Genomic DNA, 25,603 nt, shown 5'->3' on the forward strand with positions numbered 1-25,603 from the left:
ACAGGAGAGGCCACAGCAGTGAGAGGCCCGCGTACTGCAAAACAAAAACAAAAACATTCTGGTCAGCCCCTGTGAAGATTAAAAAGTATTTTATACATTTCAAGTGATAATGTAGTTTTTGCTCTCTGTAGCTTTCATTTATTCATTTCTTATTTAAAAAAAAATGGCAGCTTGGGACTTCCCTGGTGGCGCAGTGGTTAAGAATCTGCCTGCCAATGCAGGAGACATGGGTTCGAGCCCTGGTCTGGGAAGATCCCACATGCTGCAGAGTAACCAAGCCTGTGCGCCACAACTACTGAGCCTGTCCTCTAGAGCCTGCGAGCCACAACTACTGAGCCCGTGCTCTAGAGCCTACAAGCCACAACTACTGAAGCCCGTGCACCTAGAGCCTGTGCTCCGCAACAAAGAGAAGTTACCGCAATGAGAAGCCCACACACCACAATGAAGAGTAGCCCCCGCTCGCCACAAATAGAGAAAGCCCACATGTAGCAATGAAGACCCAACACAGCCAAAAATAAATAAATAAATTTATTTTAAAAAAAAAGGACAGCTTACCTTCAGAACAACTGTATGGAATGTTCCATGAGACCCAAAGTCCATTTCTTACTGATTCCACATGCATCCTGTTTCACTCTTTGGTTCACACATTCTTCCTAACACTAACCATTCATCTAAGCCAGCATTTGAGACAGGAATTGAAATATTGTCAACAAATCCAAATTCAAATTCCACCATATGAGTTTAGGTCAAATGTGCTAGTTAAACAATTATGTTTACTAGGACTAACTCTTAAATGTCAGTAAAGGATTTTTAAAAGGCATAAAGGTACAAAACCTGAGAGTGGAAGAAAAAATGAGGTGGCATCCAAAAACTAGAAGCTAGAAGAAATATTTACGCTGAATGATTTAGGTAAGAGTTTCTCAACAGGGTACTGTTGACATTTGGGGCCAGCTAATTGTTTATTATAAAAAGCTGTTCTGGGCTTTGTAGGATGTTTGGCGGCATCCCTAGCTTCAACCCACTAGATGCTGGTAGCATCTCCTTCCCAACTGTGACAACCAAAAATATCTCCAGTATTGTCAAATGTCTCCTGAGTGCAAAGTTGTCCCTGGTTCATAACCATTGATTTAGGGAATCAGAAAAAAACCAAAAGTATCTCTAAGGGAGAGTCCAGAAGCAGGTTTGTTCTCGCCAGAGAATTCCCCAAAGGCTAGGAGCAAGAGGCACCAGGCAGAAAACCCTATCCTCTGGCTGCCAGCAGTTCATTCTTTAGAGAGGCTGATTCTGAGAAGGTGAAGTAAAGGTTTCATACTGAATGTGGGTATTATGTAAGAATCTAATAAAGCCAGTGGGATTCTAGCCTCTTGCTCAACTCAGCTCTGAGAACATAGACATCCACAAATGCATTATCCAGGCATGTGACTGGAGGATTATTATGAGAAACTGACCAAGCCTGTCCAGATCACCCTAAGCCCTCCAGTAGAACCTATCAGTCAATAATCTCTCCCTCCTCTCCTTCCCCATAGCTTCTAAACATAGGTTTTCAGTGCCCCATTCTCATGAAACAGACAGCCGAGGGAGGCCAGGTATTTTAAGAAAACCTCCAGTATGAAAGAGAAGAAACAAGAAGAAAGAAGGGACTTGGAGAAAACAGAAATATTATAGGGAGCAGTTGACGATTTCAACAACATTATAAGTGAAGCTTCTTTTCTGGTCCAGGGCTCGAACCCTTGTCCCCTGCATTGGCAGGCAGATTCTTAACCACTGCGCCACCAGGGAAGCCTCTTAAGACTGTTGATGACTTGAGAGACGGGGAAAGACTGTGGAACTGTCTTAGACTGACACATAAATATGATTCCATATGAGATTCTAGACCTTAAAAGAAAAAGGGGTGGTTTGGACAGTTGGTGGAATTTAAATGGGGTCTAGGAAATATACCACATCTGATACAGCTTCTGTAATCAGGGCTAGTTCTTGTTTACATTTAAATAGTCCACTGTTACCCTTCAAATTCTGGTTTTGTTTTATTGTTTTTTGCAGAGGACAGATTGGTCAATTTAAATGGTCCACACACCACCCCTGCATTCTTTAAGTTTTAAAGAGTGGCATTAATTTCTGCCAGATCCTCTGTGATGCAATATTGTTTTTTATTTACTGTCTTGGCTGTGTGTGTGTGTGTGTGTAAGTGTAAGAGATTGGCGGTTTCAGCGCTCTCCACTTGGCCGTCTTCACTGTGATAGCTCTTATCCCACAGGCCAAGGAGGCAGAATGGTGCTTGCTGTCAGTTACTGGGAATGTCTATCCCAAGTATACAGTCAGAGGCCAGGAAAGTATTACAGATGGGTCTGCAGACCCAACAGATGCACAGTAAGCCACACCTGGGCTAGAGCTCCATTCATTTCCAGGCCACTCATATATTCCCACTAGGGCCAACTACATACTTTGCAGGGCCCAGCACAAGCTGAACATGCAGGGTCCCTTGTTCGAAAGCTATTAAGAATTTCAAAAGGGCAATATCGGAGCATTAAACCAAGAACTAAACCACACTTAGAACCTCACAGGTCACACACACATCCATGACACTGGCCCCCACTCTAACAGGGTTCCATACTGCTGTTTTAGGGCTCTGGGCATTAATGTCAACCTGGACCCTGTGTCCAACTGTCCTTATAGTGTTTCGGTCTTCCACTTCCCCCAGTGTAGAGTTACCCAAGTAAATGGCCATGGATCCCATTGGAGAAGGACTAGGAAATCATTACTATGAACACTTGTTGTGCCTTCCTGGGCATCTGGCCTCTTTTTTTTTTTTTTTTTTTTTGCAGTACGCGGTCCTCTCACTGCTGTGGCCTCTCCCGTTGCGGAGCACAGGCTCCGGACGCGCAGGCTCAGCGGCCATGGCTCACGGGCCCAGCCGCCCCGCGGCACGTGGGATCTTCCCGGACCGGGGCAGGAACCCGTGTCCCCTGCATCGGCAGGCGGACTCTCAACCACTGCGCCACCAGGGAAGCCCTGGCCTCTTTTAATTGTTGGGTTCCGGGCCCCAAAGCTGGCTCCGTTCTGTAAAATGGGCAAAAGGCATCCTGACTTTTCATTGGGATGACTGCCTTCATCCTCCATCCTTGATTTCTTTTGTTTGTACAGGTTAAGTAGTACCTTCTTTGGCTACTCATGCGTTTGCTTCTGGGAACACTACGCTTATTTACCATCTCCATAACTCTATGTAGGTCAGGCCACTTGGCTGCCACTTCAACCCTACCACTCATTACAATAATTGCATCCACCTGGCTTCTGACGGCTAAGTACCACCACTGGCCTCTATGAGGTCGGGGCTGGGGCAAAGGTGGGAGTTGTCCTATCCCTCTCACTGCTGTCAGTGAGCCGAGTTCTGTAAAAACAGCCCTTCATCCCTGGTCTGTGGAGGAGAGCTACCACTGAAGTCTTAGAGCCATTGGCACCCCTCTCGCCAGCACATCGCTTACTGCTTTGGTAAGTCGTGTATACTCTGGTGCCGCCCCCCAGCACAGTCATCTAGGCCTTATAGAGTACATCCACTCCGACACGCCCACTTCTCTGAGCCTTTTACCCCTTCTTCCACCATCTGACAGGGCAATGCTGGCGTTTAAACCTCACTTAATGTGGATCATTGCTTTTCCCTTACTTCCTGGGGTCATCCTGACAGCACGCTCGCACCGTCTCCTGGGGTTCCTGCCAGGGTGTTGAATCCAAAGTAAAGTTTGCCTGCTTTGATCCAACACCCTTTGAATCTTGTCCCATGGATTCTCTCCCGGTCCTACCAGGACCTGTTTGCTGAGTCCTGCACTCCTCAGCTGAGTTGTGTTGTGACTTAAATCTAGTGATTGGCCTGGTGGCCAGGCTGGGAGGTTGGGGCAGATCTGAGGGGGTCGTGCTGTTTCATAGGTGTGTGGCCTTCAAAGCCCGTAATAGGTGGGGGATGGAGCAGTTCTGCTGGTGCCTCAATCCGGAGGTCTCCATCCTATCCTCAGGCTCCTATTGTGTTTTTAACCAGGGCCCTGACCTTGGCAGAGCAAGCCTGCCTTGTCTGAGAGATTAACTTTTTTGGAGCTCTGCTACCCTTATGATTAAGTCCTGAGCCTGGTCCTCAGCTTTCTCTACATCTTTGCTGCAGGAGAAAAAAGATTTTTTACATGCTACCAAGGAGGCCTTCTGGCTTTCACATTTGCACACTTGATAAAGTCAATTAATCACTCTTAGTCTGTTATCTTTTTCCAAAGCATGAATTGAGTTTAGCGATAGCCACTTTCACTGTCCTTTTACCAATATTATCATTCTCCCCCTATTGTTCAGGTGCCTGATACAATGCATCAGCTAGTGCTTTTGCTACCACCAGTGAATGTTTAACAATTGCACTGTTGCCTTGTGCTGTCTGCTTCCCCTTCCACCAACACTGGGGCTCTGCCAACCAGACGGCAGATCCAGCTCCAAAATCCCATCCTAGCAACTGCTTTCTCAGACCATTTCTGGTACCCACAGGTTGCGTTCCTTGAAAGGAGCCTCGGAGACAGAGATTGGCAGGCAGGAGGTTTATTAGGGAGAGCTCTTGAGATCAATACCTGTGGGAAGGAAGAAAAGCAAGGAAGCAGGATTGGGCAGATGAAAAATTTGGCCTTGATAAAGGCCTTAGCTGAACCCATAGGGAGCTCTAAAGCTGGGCTGGCCCTTGAGGATTGTCCCAAGTTGCAGTGAGGGCCTTTTACCTCCATGCTGAGCAGTCGTTGAATGACAGCCACTCACCATGTCTGGGAAGGGGTCTTGACATCCGTGAGCCGACTCTCAGAAGCTAATTCCAAGGCTGCCGGTGGAGAGGCGTCTGCCAGCAGTGCCTCCAGCAGCTGGGGGATATATTCTGTACTAAGGAGGGAGCTGGGTGGCTCATCACAGCATCCACTGCAGCTTACTTGTAATAATATAAATGCTAAATTTTTATCTAACCAAAAATTATGCTGTAATTGAGAGAAGAAACGTGTGTTTTGTGTGTGTGTATGAGGTGGAAGACTAAATTTAAAAACCTCCCTTTACATGGTAGGAAGCCATTAGTTTAGATCTCAAATTTTGTTCAAAAAATTAAAACAGAAATATCTGTTACGACAGAGACTCCACAAATGGTGTCATTTATTCAGGTATTCCTCTTTTCCCCTTATTAAAAACACTGCTTTGTCTACCCACCAGGATAATGTTATTTCTAAAAAAATTTTTCCAGTAATTTTTTAATGATAAAGGCATCTTGTATCTAGTTTTAAAATTTTCCTTTTGCTGGACAGAAAGCTAAACCACAATTCAGTGCTGGACACTTGGCAACCTTAGTGCAGGTGAAGACAAAAAGAATTAAACAAATCTGATATATTTAGAAGGGATTGGTTGCCTCTTTGTTAACAAGGAATGATAATGGGCCACTTATGTGGCCCACATATTATCTGAACATAATACAAATATTCTTTCCCATTAACTAGATAGTATTAAATTGAATGTATATACCATGATTATTTAATCATTAAAGGGCCTTCAGGTTGTTTCCAATCCTTTGCTACTATAAGCAAACCTGTAATAGGGCTTTCTTTTATGTTTATATCTTTGCTACATTTGGAATTTATTTTGGAGTAAGAAGTGAAGTAGGGATACAGTTTTTTTTCTAGAAGTCTAGTCCTAACATGATTTATTGAATAATTCCTCTTTACCACTGATTTGAAATGCCTCCTTTATCACATGCAAAATTTTTATAGGTGTTGGAGTAAGTTTCTAGAATTCCTATTCTGTTTTATTTATTATAGAGCAGTCTATTCAAACACTTTAATTATTATAGCCTTGTAATGTGTTTTAATATCTTATAGGACTGTTCCCGTTATTACTATTCTTCAGAATTTTTCTGGCCTTTATTGCTTGTTTATTTTTTTATAGGGCCTATGGAAAATAATTCCAAATTGGCTCTTTCCCTCCAAATTTCAAGTGACTATTGAGGACTTGGGCTATGACTAATGTTACTAATCAACCAAATTTAAAATTTTCTTTGTTATTAAAATTTAAATAGTTACATGTGGCTAGTGGCTGCTGTGTTGGACAAAGTTGTTCTAACAGATTCTTATTTGTATATAGAAAGATTATTTATTTCTGAACATTAATTTTGTGTTCAGCCACTTTATTCAATTCTTACATTATTTAGAATAATTTTTCATTTGATTCTCTTGAATTTTCTAAGTATGCAATTAGTATAATCTAAAAGTGATCATTTTATCTCTTCCAATGAATATAACTTCTGTTTATTTTATTATTTTAACATCTTTTTTGGAGTATAATTGCTTTACAATGGTGTGTTAGTTTCTGCTATAAAACAAAGTGAGTCAGCTATACATATACATGTATCCCCAGATCTCCTCTCTCTTGCGTTTCCCTCCCACCTTCCCTATCCCACCCCTCTAGGTGGTCACAAAGCACCGAGCTGATCTCCCTGTGCTATGTGGCTGCTTCCCACTAGCTATCTATTTTACATCTGGTAGTGTATATATGTCCATGCCACTCTCTCACTTCGTCCCAGCTTACCCTTCCCCCCCCGTGTCCTCAAGTCCATTATCTACGTCTGCGTCTTTATTCCTGTCCTGCCCCTAGGTTCTTCATAACCTTTTTTTTTTTTTTAGATTCCATATCTGTGTTAGCATATGGTATTTGTTTTTCTCTTTCTGACTTAACTTCACTCTGTGTGACAGACTCTAGGTCCATCCACCTCACTACAAATAACTCAGTTTCGTTTCTTTTTATGGCTGAGTAATATTCCATTGTATATATGTGCCACATCTTCTTTATCCATTCATCTGTCGATGGACATTTAAGTTGCTTCCATGTCCTGGCTATTGTAAATAGTGCTACAATGAACATTGTGGTACATGACCCTTTTTGAATTTGGTTTTCTCAGGGTATGTGCCCAGTAGTGGGATTGCTGGGTCATATGGTAGTTTTATTTTTAGAATTTTTAGGGAACCTCCATACTGTTTTCCATAGTGGTTGTATCAATTTCCATTCCCACCAACAGTGCAGGAGGGTTCCCTTTTCTCCACACCCTCTCCAGCATTTATTCTTTCTAGATTTTTTGATAATGGCCGTTCTGACTGGTGTGAGGTGATACCTCACTGTAGCTTTGATTTGCATCTCTCTAGTAATTAGTGATATTGAGCATCTTTTCATGTGCCTCTTGGCCATCTGTATGTCTTCCTTGGTGAAATCTCTGTTTAGGTCTTCCGTCCATTTTATAACTGGATTGTTTTTTTTGATATTGAGCTCCATGAGCTGTTTGTATATTTTGGAGATTAATCCTTTGTCTGTTGTTTCATTTGCAAATATTTTCTCCCATTCTGAGGGTTGTCTTTTTGTCTTGTTTATGGTTTCCTTTGCTGTGCAAAAGCTTTTAAGTTTCATTAGGTCCAATCTGTTTTTGTTTTTATTTCTGTTACTCTAGGAGGTGGGTCAAAAAACAACTTTCTGTGATTTATGTCAAAGAGTGTTTTTCCTATGTTTTCCTCTAAGAGTTTTATAGTGTCTAGTCTTACATTTAAGTCTTTAATCCATTTGGAGTTTATTTTTGTGTATGGTGTTAGGGAGTATTCTAGTTTCATTCTTTTACGTATAGCTGTCCAGTTTAACCAGCAGAACTTATTGAAGAGGCTGTCTTTTCTCCACTGTATGTTCTTGCCCCCTTTGTTGTAAATTAGGTGCCCATATGTGTGTGGGTTTATCTCTGGGCATTCTATCCTGTACCATTGATCTATATTTCTGTTTTTGTGCCAGTACGATACTGTCTTGATTACTGTAGCTTTGTGGTACAGTTTGAAGTTGGGGAGCCTGATTCCTCCAACTCCGTTTTTCTTTCTCAAGATTGCTTTGGCTCTTTGGGGTGTTTTGTGTTTCCATACGAATTGTAAAATTTTTTGTTCTAATTCTGTGAAGAATGCCATTGGTAGTTTGATAGGGATTGCACTGACTCTGTAGATTGCTTTGGGTAGTATAGTCATTTTCACAATGTTGATTCTTCCAATCCAAGAACATGGTATATCTCTCCATCTGTTGGTATCATCTTAAATTTCTTTCATCAGTGTCTTATAGTTTTCTGCATACAGGTCTTTTGTCTCCTTAGGTAGATTTATTCCTAGGTATTTTATTCTTTTTGTTGCAATGGTAAATGGGAGTGTTTCCTTAATTTCTTTTTCAGATGTTTCATCATTAGTGTATAGGGATGCCAGAGATTTCTGCGCATTAATTTTGTATCCTGCAACCTTACCAAATTCATTGATTACCTCTAGTAGTTTTCTGGTAGAGTCTTTAGGATTTTCCGTGTGTAGTATCATGTCATCTGCAAACAGTGACAGTTTTACTTCTTCTTTTCCAATTTGTATTCCTTTTATTTCTTTTTCTTCTCTGATTGCTGTGACTAGGACTTCCAAAATGATGTTGAATAAGAGTGGTGAGAGTGGACATCCTTGTCTTGTTCCTGATCTTAGTGGAAATGCTTTCAGTTTCTCACCATTGAGTATGATGCTTGCTGTGGGTTTGTCATATATGGCCTTTATTATGTTGAGGTAAGTTCCCTCTGTGCCCATTTTCTGGAGAGTTTTTATCATAAATGGGTGTTGAATTTTGTCAAAAGGGTTTTCTTCATCTATTGAGATGATCATATGGCTTTTATTCCTTAATTTGTTAATGTGGTGTATCACTTTGATCGATTTGCATATATCGAAGAATTCTTGCACCCCTGGGATAAACCCCACTTGACCATGGTGTATGAGCCTTTTAAAGTGCTGTTGGATTCTGTTTGCTAGTATTTTGTTCAGGATTTTTGCATTTCTGTTCATCAGTGATATTGGTCTATAATTTTCTTTTTTTGTGATATCTTTTTCTGGTTTTGGTATCAGGGTGATGGTTGCTTTGTAGAATGAATTTGGGAGTGTTTCTCCATCTGGGGTTTTTTGGAAGAGTTTGAGAAGGATGGGTGTTAGCTCTTCTCTAAATGTTTGATAGAATTTGCCTGTGAAGCCATCTGGTCCTGGACTTTTGTTTGTTGGAATATATATATATATATTTCTTTTTTTGCTGCATTGGGTCTTTGTTGATGCATGCAGGCTTTCTCTAGTTGCACAGAGCGGGGGCTGTGCTTCATTGTGGTGCACAGGCTTCTCACTGCAGTGGCTTCTCTTGTTGCAGAGCCTGGGCTCTAGGCATGCCGGTTTCAGTAGTTGTGGCTCGCGGGCTCCAGAGTTCAGGCTCAGTAGTTGTGGTGCACGGGCTTAGTTGCCCCGCAGCATGTGGGATCTTCCTGGACCAGGGGTTGAACCTGTGTCCCCTGCATTGGCAGGCGGATTCTTAACCACTGTACCACCAGGGAAGCCCTGTTTGTTGGAATATTTTTAATCACGGTTTCAATTTCATTACTTGTGATATGTCTGTTTATATTTTCTAATTCTTCCTGGTTCAGTCTTGGAAAACTGTAGCTTTACAAGAATTTGTCCATTTCTTTGTGGTTGTCCATTTTTCTGGGCATACAGTTGTTTGTAGTAGTCTCTCGTAATCCTTTGTATTTCTGCATTGTCAGTTGTGATTTCTCCTTTTTCATTTCTAATTTTGATTTGTGTCCTCCTTTTTTTCTTGATGAGTCTGGCTAATGATTTATCAATTTTGTTTATCTTCTCAAAGAACCAGCTTTCAGTTTTATTGATCTTTGCTATTGTTTGCTTCGTTTCTATTTCATTTATTTCTGCTCTGATCTTTATGATTTCTTTCCTTCTACTAACTTTGGGTTTTCTTTTTTCATCTTTCTCTAGTTGTTTTAAGTGTAGGGTTAGATTGTTTACTTGAGATTTTTCTTGTTTCTTGAGGTGAGATTGTATTGCTATAAACTTCCCTCTTAGAACTGCTTTCGCTGCATCCCATAGGTTTTGGGTCATTGTGTTTTCATTGTCATTTGTGTCTATGTATTTTTAAATTTCTTCTTTGATTTCTTCAGTCATCTCTTGGTTATTTAGTAGCGCACTGTTTAGTCTCTATGTATTTGTGTTTTTTAGTTTTTTCCTATAATTGATTTCCAATCTCATAGCGTTGTGGTCAGAAGAGATTCTTGATATGATTTCAATTTTCTTAAATTTTCCGAGGTTGATTTGTGACCCAAGATGTGATCTATCCTGGAGAATGTTCCGTGTGCACTTGAGAAGAAAGTGTATTCTGCCACTTTTGGATGGAATGTCCTATAAATATCAATTAAGTTCATCTTGTTTAATGTATAATTTAAACTTGTGTTTCCTTATTTATTTTCTGTTTGGATGATCTGTCCATTGGTGTAAGTGGGGTGTTAAAGTCCCCTACTATTATTGTGTTACTGTCAGTTTCTCCTTTCATGGTTGTTAGCATTTGCCTTATGTATTGAGGTGTTCCTGTGTTGGGTGCATATACATTTATAAGTGTTATATCTTCTTCTTGGATTGATCCTTTGATCAGTATGTAGTGTCCCTCCTATCTCTTGTAACAGTCTTTATTTTAAAGTCTATTTTATTTGATACAAGTATTGTTATTCCAACTTTCTTTTGATTTCCATTTGCATGGAATATCTTTCTCCATCCCTTCACTTTCAGTCTGTATGTGTCCCTAGTTCTGAAGTGGGTCTCTTGTAGACAGCATATATATGGGTCTTGTTTTTGTATCTATTCAGCCAGTCTGTGTCTTTTGGCTGGGGCATTTAATCCATTTACATTCAAGGTTATTATCAATATGTATGTTCCTGTTACCATTTTCTTAATTGTTTTGGGTTTGTTTTTGTAGGTCTTTTTCTTCTCTTGTGTTTCCTGCTTAGAGAAGTTTCTTTAGCATTTGTTTTAAAGTTGGTTTGTTGGTGCTGAATTCTCTTATCTTTTGCTTGTCTGAAAAGCTTTTGACTTCTCCATCGAATCTGAATGAGTTCCTTGCTGGGTAGAGTAATCTTGGTTGTAGGTTTTTCTCTTTTGTCACTTTAAGTATATTCTGCCACTCCCTTCTGGCCTGCAGCGTGTCTGCTGAAAAATCAGCTGATCACTTTATGGGGATTCCTTATGTATGTTATTTTTTGTTTTTCCCTTGCTGCTTTTAATATTTTTTCTTTGAATTTAATTTTTGTTACTTTGATTAATATGTGTCTTGGTGTGTTTTTCCTAGGGTTTATCTTGTATGGGACTCTGTGCTTCCTGGACTTGGGTGACTATTTCCTTTCCCATGTTAGGGAAGTTTTTGACTGTATAATCTCTTTAAATATTTTTCAGACCCTTTCTTTTTCTCTTCTTCTTCTGGGACCCCTGTAATTCTAATGTTGGTGCATTTAGTGTTGTCCCAGAGGTCTCTGAGATTGTCTTCAATTCTTTTTTTCTTTTTTTTTTTTTTTTTGTGGTACATGGGCCTGTCACTGTTGTGGCCTCTCCTGTTGCAGAGCACAGGCTCCGGACATGCAGGCTCAGTGGCCATGGCTCATGGGCCTAGCTGCTCCGCGGCATGTGGGATCTTCCCGGACCGGGGCATGAACCCATGTCCTCTGCATCAGCAGGTGGACTCTCGACCACTGCGCCACCAGGGAAGCCCATCTTCAGTTCTTTTTGTTCTCTCTTCTTTATTCTGCTCCTCGGTAGTTATTTCCACCATTTCGTCTTTCAGCTCACTTATTTGTTCTTCTGCCTCACTTATTCTGCTATTGATTCCTTCTAGTGTATTTTTCATTTTAGTTATTGTGCTGTTCATCTCTGTTTGTTTGTTCTTTAGTTCTTCTAGATCTTTGTTAAGCATTTCTTTTGTTTTCTCAATCCATACCTCTATTCTATTTCTGAGATTCTGGATCATCATTACTATCATTATTCTGAATTCTTTTTCAGGTAGATTGCCTATTTTCTCTTCATTTATGTGGTCTTGTAGGTTTTTACCTTGCTCCTTCATCTGTGACATTTTTTTCCCATCTCATTTTTTTTTTTTTTTAAATGGTTGGTGTTCCTTTCTTACTGGTTGTTTGGCCTGAGGCTTCCAACAGTGGAGTTTGTAGGCTCTTGGGGAGAGCTGTGTCTTGGTGCTGAGATAAGGAACTCCGTGAGACCTCACTCCATTGAATATTCCCTGGGGTCTGAGGTTCTCTGTTGGTCCAGTGCTTCGGACTCAGAGCTCCCACCATAGGAGCTTCGGCCCGACCCTGAGTTCGTGAAACAAGATCCCGCAATCCACCTGGGGCGGGAAAAACCCAAACAAAACAATAATGAAGTAAAAAATAAAATTAGACTAGGAAACTAACACATATGTTAGGAAGAATTTTTAATTAAAATATAGATGAATTAAGGTACATCAGTACCACAACAGTAAAAAAGAGGAGGAGGGAAAAGAAACAAAAGGAGGGGGGAGGCCTTGGCTGTGGAGGACGGGGCCTAAGCAAGGGTGGAGTTTGGGCAGTGGGCAGGGCCTATGCTCAGACCCACAGGTCTGGAAAAGGCCCTGGGGGCTGTTATGGGTGGGGCTTAGGCTCAAGGAACAGAAGGGCCCAGGCATGCCCCGCACCCCTGGTCTCAGAGGGTGGAGGACCTCACCTGGGAGCTCAGCAGGCTTCCTGGGCTCGAGTGGGCGGGGCAAAGGCCCTTCTCTCCTCTCCTCTCCTCCTTCTCCAGTCTTGGAGGGCCTCTCCCGCCTGCCTCTCCTGGTCTCCCTGGCCTCCCTCCTATGCCCCCAAGGACCTATGTGGCTTGGAGGGGGCTCTGAGGGCAGTGGATCAGCCTGGGAGCTCAGCAGGCTCCCCGGCCTGAGTGGCCCTGGCGATTGCCCTCTGCTCCTCTCCTAGTCTTCCTGGAGAGTCCCTCCCGCCTGCCTCTCCTGATCTCCCCAGCCTCAGAGGCGCCAATCCTGTCTGGCCTCCATTTCTCCTCCCCCTCAGTCCCGCTATGTCCTACCGGTTCACTTTGGGGTTCCTCCCATCTCCTTGGGCGTCAGAGCCCCCCACCAGCAGCCGTTAGGCCCCCTAGTTGTGGGGAGACGCTAACTCGGCATCTTCCCACCTGCCATCTTGACTCTGCCTCATTACAGGTACATTTGATATGTGACACCAAAGGCAAAAGCCACAAAATCAAAATTATGTACATTAGCCTTCGATAAAATAAAAAACTTTACTGCTTTTAAGAAAACTATCAAGAACATGAAAAGACAATTCACAGAATGGGAGAAAATATTTGCAAATCATATATCTGATAAGGGACTTGTGTCCCAAATATATCTTTTAAAAAACCTCTTAAACTCAACGATAAAAAGACAAACCAATTTTAAAATAAGCAGAGGATTTAAATACACATTTCTTCCCCCCACCAAAAAAAAAAAATATATATATATATATAATTGTCCACTCAGCACATGAAAAGATACTCAATATCATTACTTATTAGAAAAATGCAAATCAAACCCACAGTGAGATATCACTTCACTCTCACTGGGATTGCTAAAATAACAAAGACAGACAATAACAAGGGTTAGCAAGAATATGGAGAAACTGGAACCGTCATATATTGCTGGTGGGAATGTAAAACGGTGCAGCCACTTTGGAAAAGTTTGGCTGTTCCTCGAAAAGTTAAACACAGCTGAGGATATAGGGAGGGGGAAGGGTAAGCTGGGACAAAATAAGAGAGTGGCATGGACATATATACACTACCAAACGTAAAATAGATAGTTAGTGGGAAGCAGCCACATAGCACAGGGAGATCAGCTCGGTGCTTTCTGACCACCTAGAGGGGTGGGATAGGGAGGGTGGGAGGGAGACGCAAGAGGGAGGAGATATGGGGATATATGTATACATATAGCTGATTCACTTTGTGATACATCAGAAACTAACACACCATTGTAAAGCAATTATACTCCAATAAAGATGTTAAAAAAACAAAAAAAGACCTCCAGGTCTTTGAACCCTGTGTTAGCCTATTCTTTATTATAGGCTCACGGAAATTGCTTTAAAAATGCGCAGTCCATCAGTTCTTCCAGATATTTTAAACTTTATCTTCAGAGGAAGCCAGCTCATCAGAGAGCTATATAGCTGGTCTCTAGCGTAAGTTTTCAGTAAATTGCAATTTGGTCATATTAGTTTAATGTGTATCTATAGCATCCATGGGAAAATGATAATTTCATGATTGTATGCATATATTTATAGCTCCGAACTTTTGAATACTTCTTCTGTGTTGTTATGCTGGGTGCTTTAAGTGCATCATTTAAATTTAATCCTCCCAACCCTTCCTTGGAGTAAATATTACCTCCGTTTTACAGGTCAGGATACTGAAGCTCAGACAGGTTACACAGCTTGTAAATGGCAGTAATAGGATTCAAACCCAGGTATATCTGATTTTTAAATCTGGTGGCCTTACCCACTAGGGAAGCAATTGGGAAATTTCCCACCATATCACACTACACAGCCTTAGCATCTGTATAATAAATAGCTTGACAAGCATTGTTAACTTTTAATCTTATTCTTGGTTTTAACCTTTTCCCCTATTTTTATCAATTCAGTGATTTCCTCAACTATTTACTTTTATACCATTGTAATAATATATTTTTAATAAAGTGCCTAAAATCCTTTTGGATTTATATTCCATTGAGGTACAAAGAAAAAGAAATGAAAGCCCCTCTGAAATCCCGTAATTACTTTTATTTAATGTTGGCTGGGGTTTTCTCGTGTTATTTGCTTTCATTAAATTTTCAGGTTTTTGTTCTAGTGTACACACTGCTTAAGTTATGAAATAACTGAGGAAAGCCTTCTACTTTAAACTGTCCTCTGGTGCTTCTAAACGCAATGAGTAAATTTTACCCTAGGCTCGCACAGGCAACACATATTTAGCCTCAGCATAATCAGATATTTGAGGAAAGGGAGGGAGAGTAAAAGTAGTTAATAAATGAAAGTTCGTAACAGAAACTATTGTGAAAATCCCATTAGTTTGTTCCCTTACTTAAACTGGAACAGGGTATGACACAGTTTACAGAATCCCCGAGGTCTACTTTTTGGTGCCCTGTAACCAGATCTCTTTTCACTGTTCTTTAGATCCTGTTCTAAAATCCTAAAGATATTTCTTGTCCACTGTAGAAGGTGCAGGTGATTTCCTCATAGGAATCGCCATCCTTTGTCATTTTTAGAAGCTCCTCTTCTGTACCATGCTGTCTTTTCTAGATGGCCCACAGTCCTGTGTTCCCAACAACCTGGTGTCAAATAGCCGTTCAAATAGAACATTCTGCCTCCCTGGTTTCAAGCGATTTTCTTGGTAACGCTAAGTGTTGGTCAACACGGATCTGGCTTGGATTTGGCTGTGTGGTGTCAGGGTGCAAAGATTTGTGAACGCATCACATTTTTTCACTCTAGCAGTGCTTTGTTTCGCTGTCTTATCAAGGAACTCATCTTACACTTGCTGCCACCTTCGCCTTTCTGACGTGCTCTGCTGTGGCAGCTAACAATTTCAGGGTTTAATTAGCTGAGACACAGAAACCATTTTCCCCTTAAATTCCCAGACAGTGATTTGGCAAAATGAGATCTACTAGATTTAGGGTAAAGATGGAAAAGAAAGAACAGATTAGGTATCATTTCACGCTAGTTGGGTGTTATTACGTGAGAATGGTAAATGTTTCACTTCGTTATTTCCAGTTCAAATCGTTAGTGCAACTCAAGCAGAGATACAGGGAATAAGAGAAATTACATAAATATTCTTTGAAAATTTTTTATTTTGAATTATACACACACAAAAGAAAGACTGGGGCAAAGATTCATCTGCTTGCCATTTGCATTATACTAGCTCCCCCAACTAAGAGTTTTCTCGTGTTATAAAGTAAAGCAATTCTCTGTCATGAATTTCTTCCTTTTTCAGGGACTCACGTCAAAATATTTAAGAATGCTAGTGGGCCTATGGGCCTGGTACAGAAAACTTTTATGTAAAGTTTATCAGATAGAGTATTTGGGAGTGGGAGGATCCCAGGGGGAGAGAAAATTATTAATGAAAAGTACCAGGCAGGTTAAACTACCACCACTCAACATCCTAGTGGTTCTGGGAAGGTTCTGCCTATGTTTTTCCTTCAGGTCTTTCATATTTAGAAAGTACTTTTTTCTTACTAAACAAAGTGAATCTGTTAAATAATAATTCAGCTCCCCACTTATACTTATCAACAATAAACAAGTGTCAAATTAGAACACGTGATAAATATGAGATGACAATGGTGTTCTGGCAAAGACAAATCCAACGATGAAACTTTATAGCGGGTAAATGTATGGTTTTCATCAGATTTTTTTTTCAGATTCTGAATACATATTCCCGTTAATGTTTCTTTGTGCTCAAGGAGCCCAAAGAGAGAGCACTTGTAAAGAAAGTCAAGAGGGTAAGAAAACCATAAGGAATAGAGAATCTGGGGTAAGGGAGGAGGTCCACGGGCTTCTTCTCTTTGGCATCCTCACCAAATTATATACAAGTTTTTCATATGGGATCTTACTTGTGTATCTTGAAACTTTCTCACTGAAACCATGCTCCACTAGCTACCAAGTTTCGAGTCCAGTCTGGTCTGTTAGGTCACAACAAATGTCTCTATGGCATCACTGAGCTTGTTTGTGATCGAACTAGAATGAACTCAGTGTAACGTGGAGTTACTCTGGCTCCTTGGCATGGGGCTCTGGAATGGCAGAAGTAAGATTTTAACTGTTACCAGGAAAGGAAAAAAGTTCTCAGTCATTGCAGCTCTATTCTTAGAGAAGTGTCTGCACCTGGGGCTCTCCCCAGAGAGAGAGGCACACCCTTGTCTTGCAGGACTCTGGGCCCCAGCAGGTTGCACTTCCTCCTGTGCTCAGAGCTCCTCCTCTACCTGCTCTGCTCAGACTTAGAAGTGGATATTCCCATTTTACTGTTTTTGTGCATTTTTAACATCCGCTGAAGCGGCCTCCACCGCGTGATGAGTTGCCTGTCAGCTGGGCTGTCCAGGTTATCTCTGGAGGTACCACTTCCTGTTTGTGTTAGTGCTTTGGTTACAAACATGTACACGTTTTGAGAGGTTTACTAGTACTTACATTGTGTACAGTACAGTACTAGTACTGTGAGCGGTGTTCTTTTTAATGAACATTTTTACAGAATGCATCATTTTTCAGGAACATGTATCTTGTGTTATAATAGAAATCCTGTACTTTGTTTATACTTAGTGGATGCTTAATAAATGCTGACAGATTATTCATAAGTAATTAACTATATCACAAGAATTTAAAAAAGCGATTCCAAGGAATGACTGTGTTGACAGTGAACCAAATTGCAAGATCACCTGACTTTTCTAGAATATAAAATCTTTAAAAGCCATAATTTGCATGATATAGTTATCACTACTATTTTAGAGAAACAGAAGCTAACTTTTCATTTTCAAAGATTGATGAACAATCATCCATTAGCTCCTGAAGCTGAATAACAGGAAACTGTACTTGTTTTTCAAACCATTTGGCAACGGTAAGAAGCTGCTGGTCACAAAATGCACGTCCGATAAACTGCAGTCCGATTGGCAACCCTTGGCTTGAGAGGGCCATAGGGACACTCACTGCTGGCAACCCTGAGGAAAAGAAAGAGACCCATTAAATGTTGATTAATTCTCCACCCTAAGATGCAGAGACCGCTTCCACTTTCCAGTGCCAGTAGGTACAAGACAAGGTTAATGAAAAAGAATCACAAAAATTATGCTTCTGTATCTTCCTTTGTTCATTTAATATGTTAGAAATCACTGTATTATCTGTTCACAGAGACCTTCTTCATTCCTTTTTTATGGCTGCATAGTATTCCATCATGTGCTTTTACCATAATTTATTCAACCATTCTTCTGTGGTTGGAGATTTTGGTTGTTTTTGGTATTTAGCTATTTCATGCCAAGTCCCAGTGAATTACCTTGTGTATTTTTCTGGTATTCCAGAACGTTTCTCAGCTGAAGAGGAACTGTTTCATCAAAAGATAAATGCATATGTAATTAGATATTTTGCCAACTTTCCCTCCAAAGAAGTTGTACCTTTTCAACTCCTATCAGCAAAATGAGTGTTTTCCTACAGCCTCACCTATAGAGTGTGTTGTTCAGGTTTTGAATTTTTGCCAATTTGTTAGATGAAAAATAGTAATTCAGGGTAGTTTTAATTTTAGTTTTGGGAAGAGAAAGTAGGACAGCCTGGGACATCTTGTTATGCCATAAAATAAGAAAGTTTTCAAAAATTAATGGGGGCTGGTCTAAAGGATATGCAACTGTTGGTTAAATTTGAGCATCAAAAATAATGACAGTTAATTACTTATAATACATTGAATTCTTTTAAAAAAGGAAAGCTTTTTTAAAAATTATGTTTTCTTTTTTTAAATTAATTTATGTATTTTTTGGCTGCGTTGGGTCTTCGTTGCTGCTTGCGGGCTTTCTCTAGTTGTGGCGAGCAGGGACTACTCTTTGTTGTGGTACACAGGCTTCTCATTGCGGTGGCTTCTCTTGTTGCAGAGCACGGGCTCTAGCCGTGTGGACTTCAGTAGTTGTGGCACATGGGCTTAGTAGTTGTGGCACGCGGGCTCAGTAGTTGTGGCACGCGGGCTCAGTAGTTGTGGCACATGGGCTCAGTAGTTGTGGCTTGTGGGCTCTAGAGCGCAGGCTCGGTTATTGTGATGCACGGGCTTAGTTGCTCTGTGGTATGTGGGATCTTCCCAGACCAGGGCTCGAACCCATGTCCCCTGCACTGGCACGTGGATTCTTAACCACTGCACCACCAGGGAAGTCCCAGGAAAGCTGTTCTTTAGAGAAGGTTGCTAGCTAACATATGTAGAAGGAATGGTAGAATTAGAAAAGTCAGCATTTTGTAATTCTCTAAGTAATACTTAATTCAGGCAAGGATCATCAATAGATGCTAAAAGTGGGTTCAAGTTTATTGGGAAACACTGTCTCAAAGTATCACATCACCAATTGCTTACAACTGACAAAAGGAAAATGTGCCTTTATAAGGAAAATATCTGGTAGTTACTTCCTTAACCAAGGGATTAACGTAGCTTCCAAAAGTGGGACAAACTGATATTTAACTGTTTCTTGACATGAAGCATATGTAGTATTTGTACCAAAAATGTTTAACTCAACCTAATCATGAGGAAGCAGTCTGACAAATTCAGATTACAGATGGGATATCCCACAGGTCAAGTGGACTAGACTCCTCAAAAGAGTCAATGTCACTTAAAACAAAAATTTTAAAAGGTTGGGTATTTCTTATCAGTAACTATGCAGGCCAGAAGAAAGTAGCAGGGCATTTTTTAAGTGCTAAAGAAAAGAACTGTCAAATCAGAATCATATATCCAGCAAAAATAACCTTTAAAAATGAAAGGAAAATCAAGACATTCTTAGAAGAAAGCTAAGAGAACTGGTTGCCAGCAGGCCTATTCTAAAAGAATGGCTAACTGTTCTCCAAACAGAAAGGATATGGTAAAACAAAGGATCTGATACATCAGGGAGAAATGAACACAGTAAATAAAAGTATAGATAGATAAATACAACAGACTTTTCCCTCTGCCCTTGAGTTTCCTTCATTATGTTTGATGATTAAAACAAAAATTATAACAGTCTGATGTGGTTCAGACTGTTATAGAACATACAGAACTGGGGAACTGTTCTAGACTTTAAGAGATATCATAAACAAATATAATATATCGGGGAAAACACCCTATAAAAGGCATTTTTGGTACAACTGAGTAAAGTTAAATATGAACTGTATTTGGAATATTATTGTATTTGTGTTAGTTTTCTTAGGTGTGATGATGGAATTGTGGTTATGTAGGAGAATGTCTTTATTCTTAGACGATTCATGCTAAAGTATTTAGGGGTGAAGTAACACGATGGTGAAACTTTCAAACTATTCAAATAAAAGCTAAGAGTGTGTGTGCGTGTGTGTGTGTGAAAGAGACAGAGAGAGAGGAAGGAGAAAGCAAGTGAGGCAAAATGTTAACAAGGATGAATCCAAGCAAAGGACATATGGGTATTCATTATATGACTTCAACTTTTCCGTAGGTTTGAAAATTAATGTATGTGTGTGTGGTAAGTGCAAGCCTATAGATAGACGCACGCACACACAAACACACATTACCAAGCATTCCAGAAGGACAAGCTATTGCGTTTAGGGAGCAATCTAGCTAGAACCTAAGTCGAAGACCAGGGTGTCTACCTAAAAATTGAAGAAAACCAGAATGTTCTTGAGGGATCCTCACCTGCCATATTTACAGCCTGTGTAAAAAGATCATCCTGGGCACTTCGTGTTCTGTTGTCTTCTCTGATGAACTCTGTGTGCGGCACTGCCTCACTCAAGGTGGTAGGAGTTAGCAAGACATCCACTCCAGAGTTAAAAACATTCACAAAATCATGAGCAATGAGTCGTCTCACCTTCTGTGCTTTGACAAAATAATTCTCATAGTTTCTGTGGAAAAAAGTAGATGACACTTTAAGGGCTTTTTGTTATTTCTTTGAATCAATTCTCATGCATAAGGCTTGTTAAAAAAAAACAGATGACACTTTAAGGGCTTTTTGTTATTTCTTTGAATCAATTCTTATGCATAAGGCTTGTTAAAGAATCACTGGATTCTTGGCCTGTTGGAGCAGGCACCAGTAAGATTCCTAACAACACATAAAAATGAATTTTGTTCAACTGCACTGTTACTCTAAAAGTTTGTATATCTGGAATTAATTAAAAATCACCAGTAGATGCAATTCTGTACATATAATCACAAAATATTAACACTTCCAGGGACATCATTAAACCAGAACATTCATTTTCAGGTGAGGAAAATCAAGTGCATAGCAACTAAATGACTTTCTAAAGGCTGCAAAGATTGACAGGGGTAGAGGAAGGACTAGAACTTAGGTCTCTGGAGGCTCATTCCAATCCTTTCTATTACTATAATGTCCTATTTCATCTATAGTTATCATTATTATAAGGACTCTGAAGTTTTGGAAAATTCTAACATGCCATCAGAATTAGACACTAGAAACTAGCAAGCTCTGGACACAGTAACTGGGGAAAGTATGCAGTGTTTGCAATTTTGTACTTTACAGACAGGTATAGCCCAGGAATGGAAATGTGAAATTCATGAAAAGATGCTTCAGGCCTGCCTGCTGAATGGGAGAAGATATTTGCAAATGCTATATCTGATAAGGGGTTAATATCCAAAACATGCAAAGAACTCATACAATTCAACATCAAAAACATAAACCAATTAAAAAATGGGCAGAGGCCCAGAACAGACATTTTTCCAAAGAAGACATACAGATGTGCCAACAGGCACATGAAAAGATGCTCAACCTCACTAACCATCAGAGAAATGCAATTCAAAACTACAGTGAAATATCACCTCACACCTTTCAGAATGGCTATTATCAAAGACAACAGGGCTTCCCTGGTGGCGCAGTGGTTGAGAGTCCACCTGCCGATGCAGGGGACACGGATTCGTGCCCCGGTCCGGGAAGATCCCACATGCCGCGGAGCGGCTGGGCCCGTGAGCCATGGCTGTTGAGCCTGCGCGTCCGGAGCCTGTGCTCCGCAATGGGAGAGGCCACAACAGTGAGAGGCCCACATACCGCAAAAAAAAAAAAAAAAAAAAAAAAAAAAAAAAGACAACAAATACTGGCAAGGATGTAGGAAAAAGGGAACCTTCGTGCACTGTTGGTGGGAATGTAAAGTGGTGCAGCCACTATGGAAAACGGTATGGCGATTCCTCAAAAAATTAAAAACAGAATTACCACACAATGCAGCGATTCCACTCCTGGGTATTTATCCAAAGAAAACAGAAACACTAATTTGAAAAGATATATGCACCCTTATGTTCATTGCAGCATTATTTACAGTAGTTAAGATTTGGAAACCACCTAAAGTGTCCATCAGTAGATGAATGGATAAAGATGTAGTATCAATACATATAAAAAATGGAAAATTAGCCATAAAAAAGAATGAAATCTTGCCATCTGTGACAACATGGATAGACCTAGAGGGTATTATGCTAAGTGAAATAAGTCAGAGAAAGATACTGTATGATTTCACTTATCTGTGGAATCCAAAAAACAAATGAACAAACATAACTAACAGAAACAGAGTCATAGATAAACAAACAGGTGGTTGCCAGAGAAGAGGGGGGTGAGGGGCAAGGAGAGAAATAGGTGAAGGAGATTAAGAGTTATAAACTTTCAGGTATGAAATGTACAGTTTGGGGACTACAGTCAGTAATTATGTAATATCTTTGTATGGTGACAGATGACAACTAGATGTATCATGGTGATCATTTTGAAATGCAGAGAAATATCAAATCACTTATGTTATGCACCAGGAACTAACAGTGTTGTAGGTCAATTGTACTTCAAAAACAAACTCACAGAAAAAGAGATCAGATTTGTTGTTACCAGAGGCGGGGTGTGGAGGGAGGGGGAATTGGATGAAGGTGGTCAAAAGGTACAAACTTCCAGTTATAAAATAAGTACTAGGGATGTAATGCACAACATGATAAATATAATTAACACTGTTGCATGTTATACATGAACGCTGATAAGAGAGTAAATCTAAGAGTTCTCATCATAAGAAAAAAATTTTTTCTTCCTATTTCTTTAATGGTGTGTCTATATGAGATGATAGATGTTCACTAAACTAACTGTGGTAATAAAAAATAATAATAAAGGATATGGTTACTCCCCACCCGCCCCCAAAAGAAAAAATGCTTACTTTACTGAAAATATTAAGGAATTAGCCAGACATAGGTGTGACTATAAGTCAATGATGCAAAAAAAAGGGAAGAAGAAAATACTTCTTAGATCCTCCTGAAGCTGTTAATGAAGGTGGCAAAAGTATTAAGCATTCTAACTTCCGTTTCCTCACCTGAAAAATAGATATAACAACTCCAGTCTTTCTGAGGACCAGATACAATGAGATCAAAATGTGAAATCTTTTTATCCTGAAAAATGCTATAGAAATATCAGATGTCCTCATTATCATTTGACCACAGGATCTATAGGGAGATGAATGCAGGCATCACGTATAATTTACCCAACAGCTGATGGCTTAAATAATGTACTAACAATATCTTTTTATAAAAGAACAAATACTTCTATTAAACTTCTTCCTACTTTAAATATGGTTCAAAAGCCCAACTTCTGCTTCCATCAATGATGGGAATATTAGGGATGGATTTACTCTGCCATTTTAAACAACCGAAAACTAGACAAAATGAAACCACCATTTTCAGACATTAGAAAACATTAGAAGGGAAACAAATAAAGCCCTTTGATTTCCCCATTAATCAAATAATAATTTTAGTTTTTGTTTTCCAGCTTTATTGAAATAATTGACTATAAAATTGCTGTGTATATATATATACACACACATACATACAATGGAATATTATTCATTATTACATATATATATATATACATATACACACACACACCATATTTTCTTTGTCCATTCATCTGTTGACGGACACTTAGGTTGTTTCCATGTCTTGGCTACTGTGAATAATGCTTTGAGGCAGTGATTTCTTTCCTTCAGATATATACCCAGAAGTGGGATTTCTGGATCACATGGTAATTCTATTTTTAATTTTGGGGGGAATCTCCACACTGTTTTTCATAGTAGCTGTTCAAATAGTATCTCTGGAAAAAGTAATCCTAACTATTGGCCCTGAGGAGATGCACAGATGAATAAAATGCTATGTATGTATGTATGTATGTATGTGTCTATGGGACATAGAGCAAAACCCCAGGAAGGTATCGGTACCACCACTCTTGCTTTTTCACACTTCTCACGTCCTCTTAGACACACCTGGTAGTATGGAAGATGAATCCTATTCACAAGATGGTGAACAAACTTATACCAAAGTCATAGTAATTTAAAATTCTTTTTTGGAGCAAACAGATACATGATGCAAGGGAAAACTAAGTTGATTCACTACGTTTTTTAAGAGACACCAGTGTAACTTCCTGCTTAAGGCTCTCAGAGCAGTAAGACAATGTGACAATAATAAGGGACATTTAATGAAGCTAAAATCCTTCAGGGCTTCCTACTTAGCCTGTACTAATCATTCAGCTAGAGCATCAATGATTTGGTTTGTTTTTGAATAACCAGGAGCCAAAAGTACCATAAATGGGCCTTTAATTATGATTTCTAATTTAAATCATAAGGATTTTGCTTCCTTAGCAAATATCTCAACTTGTAAGACTTGATAGACATGCTACTACTTTACTATGGAGTTTTCAAGAATGGGGAAAATTCCTAAGCTGATTATCTTACTCTTTTAATAAGAAAAAGTTTCCTGAGAGGATTCTTCCTCTCACCACATCATTGAAGCCTTCTCGTCTGGTGGCAGCATACATGGCTTCAGTAGACACATCAGTGTCACATCTGTGACCTGATAACAAAAAACAAACAAACAAAAACCCACAAAACATTAATTGAAAAGGAAGTAAAGTTTTGGCTGAAAAGCAGGTCTAGATTCACATTTATGACCAATACTAAAATTTCATGCGATTGACCTTAATGGTTTCTCTTTTTTATCTGCCTTTGGACTGACTTGTCAGGAAGCAAGGAGAAAACGATAATGAAGAGGGAAACTTCAGTTGTTCACTCCCTCATTCATTCATTCATTTTATTCAGATGTTTACTGAGCTCCTACTCTGTGCCAGGTACCACTCTGTATGGACTGATAATACAAAGCTAAAATACTCTACCTTCAAGATACTCACAGCCCAGAGGGTGAGCTCAAGATACAGAGATATTATGATGAATAGTGTGACTATAATGCTAAAATGACAAAGGTAAAAGGATTCACTGATTTACTTCTCTAAATCTTAACATTATCCCTGGCAATAATACATTTTGCTACTAATAAACGAACCTTTCAAATGTTGGAGACAACTTCCTTAAAAATCCAAAACACAGGCAACTTACCATATTCTAGCCCATCAAATCTTGCCATATTCGACGCCACTTCCGATGTACACAATACGTGGTAGCAGACGATTGAGTAACTGGTGTGGGGCAGGGACACTTCAATTACTTTGGCCCCCTCAGACTCAAAGAGATTAGCAGCTTTGGACCAAAGAGATTGTACTTCACTCGACAATTCTGGTGTAAGATATTCCTTATTGGAAAAAGTCAAAATACAGAAATTAGAATATCTGTATAGATGGTGTTATAAAAATTTGTACTCCAGAAACTTTGGCAATACATTAGAACATCTGATTAAATTGCTAGCAGGTAGCTAGAAAGACTGAACTAATTTAAGAGTGCTTATGGCATGACAAGATACTGTGAGCTCGATCTAATAATATTAAAGATTGGAGATCTGGTTGGAGAACTTACATTTGTTAAATGTTCATTATATATCAGGCACTCTGCTAGATACTTTCCACAGGTTCTCTCATTTAATGCTTTTAACAGTCTTACGATGTAGGTATTATCATCCTTCTTTTTACTAATGAAAAATATTGAGACTAGAGAAGTTAACTAACTTTCCTAATGTTACATAGCAGGTAAGTAGAGGATCCAGGATTCTCAACTAAGTCTGTTTCTCTCTAA

The 25,603-nt window shown here is 39.7% G+C and overlaps 2 protein-coding genes across 5 annotated transcripts in view; one reads left to right on the forward strand and one right to left on the reverse strand.

The window, feature by feature from the left end:
- The window catches only part of RTN4IP1 (reticulon 4 interacting protein 1), a 183,124-nt gene that overhangs the window by 87,295 nt on the left and 70,226 nt on the right, over positions 1-25,603 (forward strand). The window lies entirely within an intron of this gene.
- Positions 15,731-25,603, reverse strand: part of QRSL1 (glutaminyl-tRNA amidotransferase subunit QRSL1) — a 33,019-nt gene continuing 23,146 nt past the window's right edge. The window contains exons 8-11 of one of the 4 annotated variants that reach the window (XM_032651152.1): positions 24,974-25,166; positions 24,317-24,434; positions 20,259-20,464; positions 15,731-17,601 (exon numbers count right to left, since the gene is read on the reverse strand). In XM_032651152.1, coding sequence (XP_032507043.1) covers positions 17,384-17,601; positions 20,259-20,464; positions 24,317-24,434; positions 24,974-25,166 — 735 coding nt within the window. In that variant the 3' untranslated portion in view covers positions 15,731-17,383. Of the gene's footprint in view, positions 17,979-20,258; positions 20,465-22,906; positions 23,037-24,316; positions 24,435-24,973; positions 25,167-25,603 lie in introns of those variants that run through there. The other 3 variants (XR_004352525.1, XM_032651154.1, XM_032651155.1) reach the window with 3 other exon arrangements.

Source organism: Phocoena sinus, chromosome 12, assembly GCF_008692025.1.
Source record: "Phocoena sinus isolate mPhoSin1 chromosome 12, mPhoSin1.pri, whole genome shotgun sequence".
Taxonomy (NCBI): Eukaryota; Metazoa; Chordata; class Mammalia; order Artiodactyla; family Phocoenidae; genus Phocoena; species Phocoena sinus.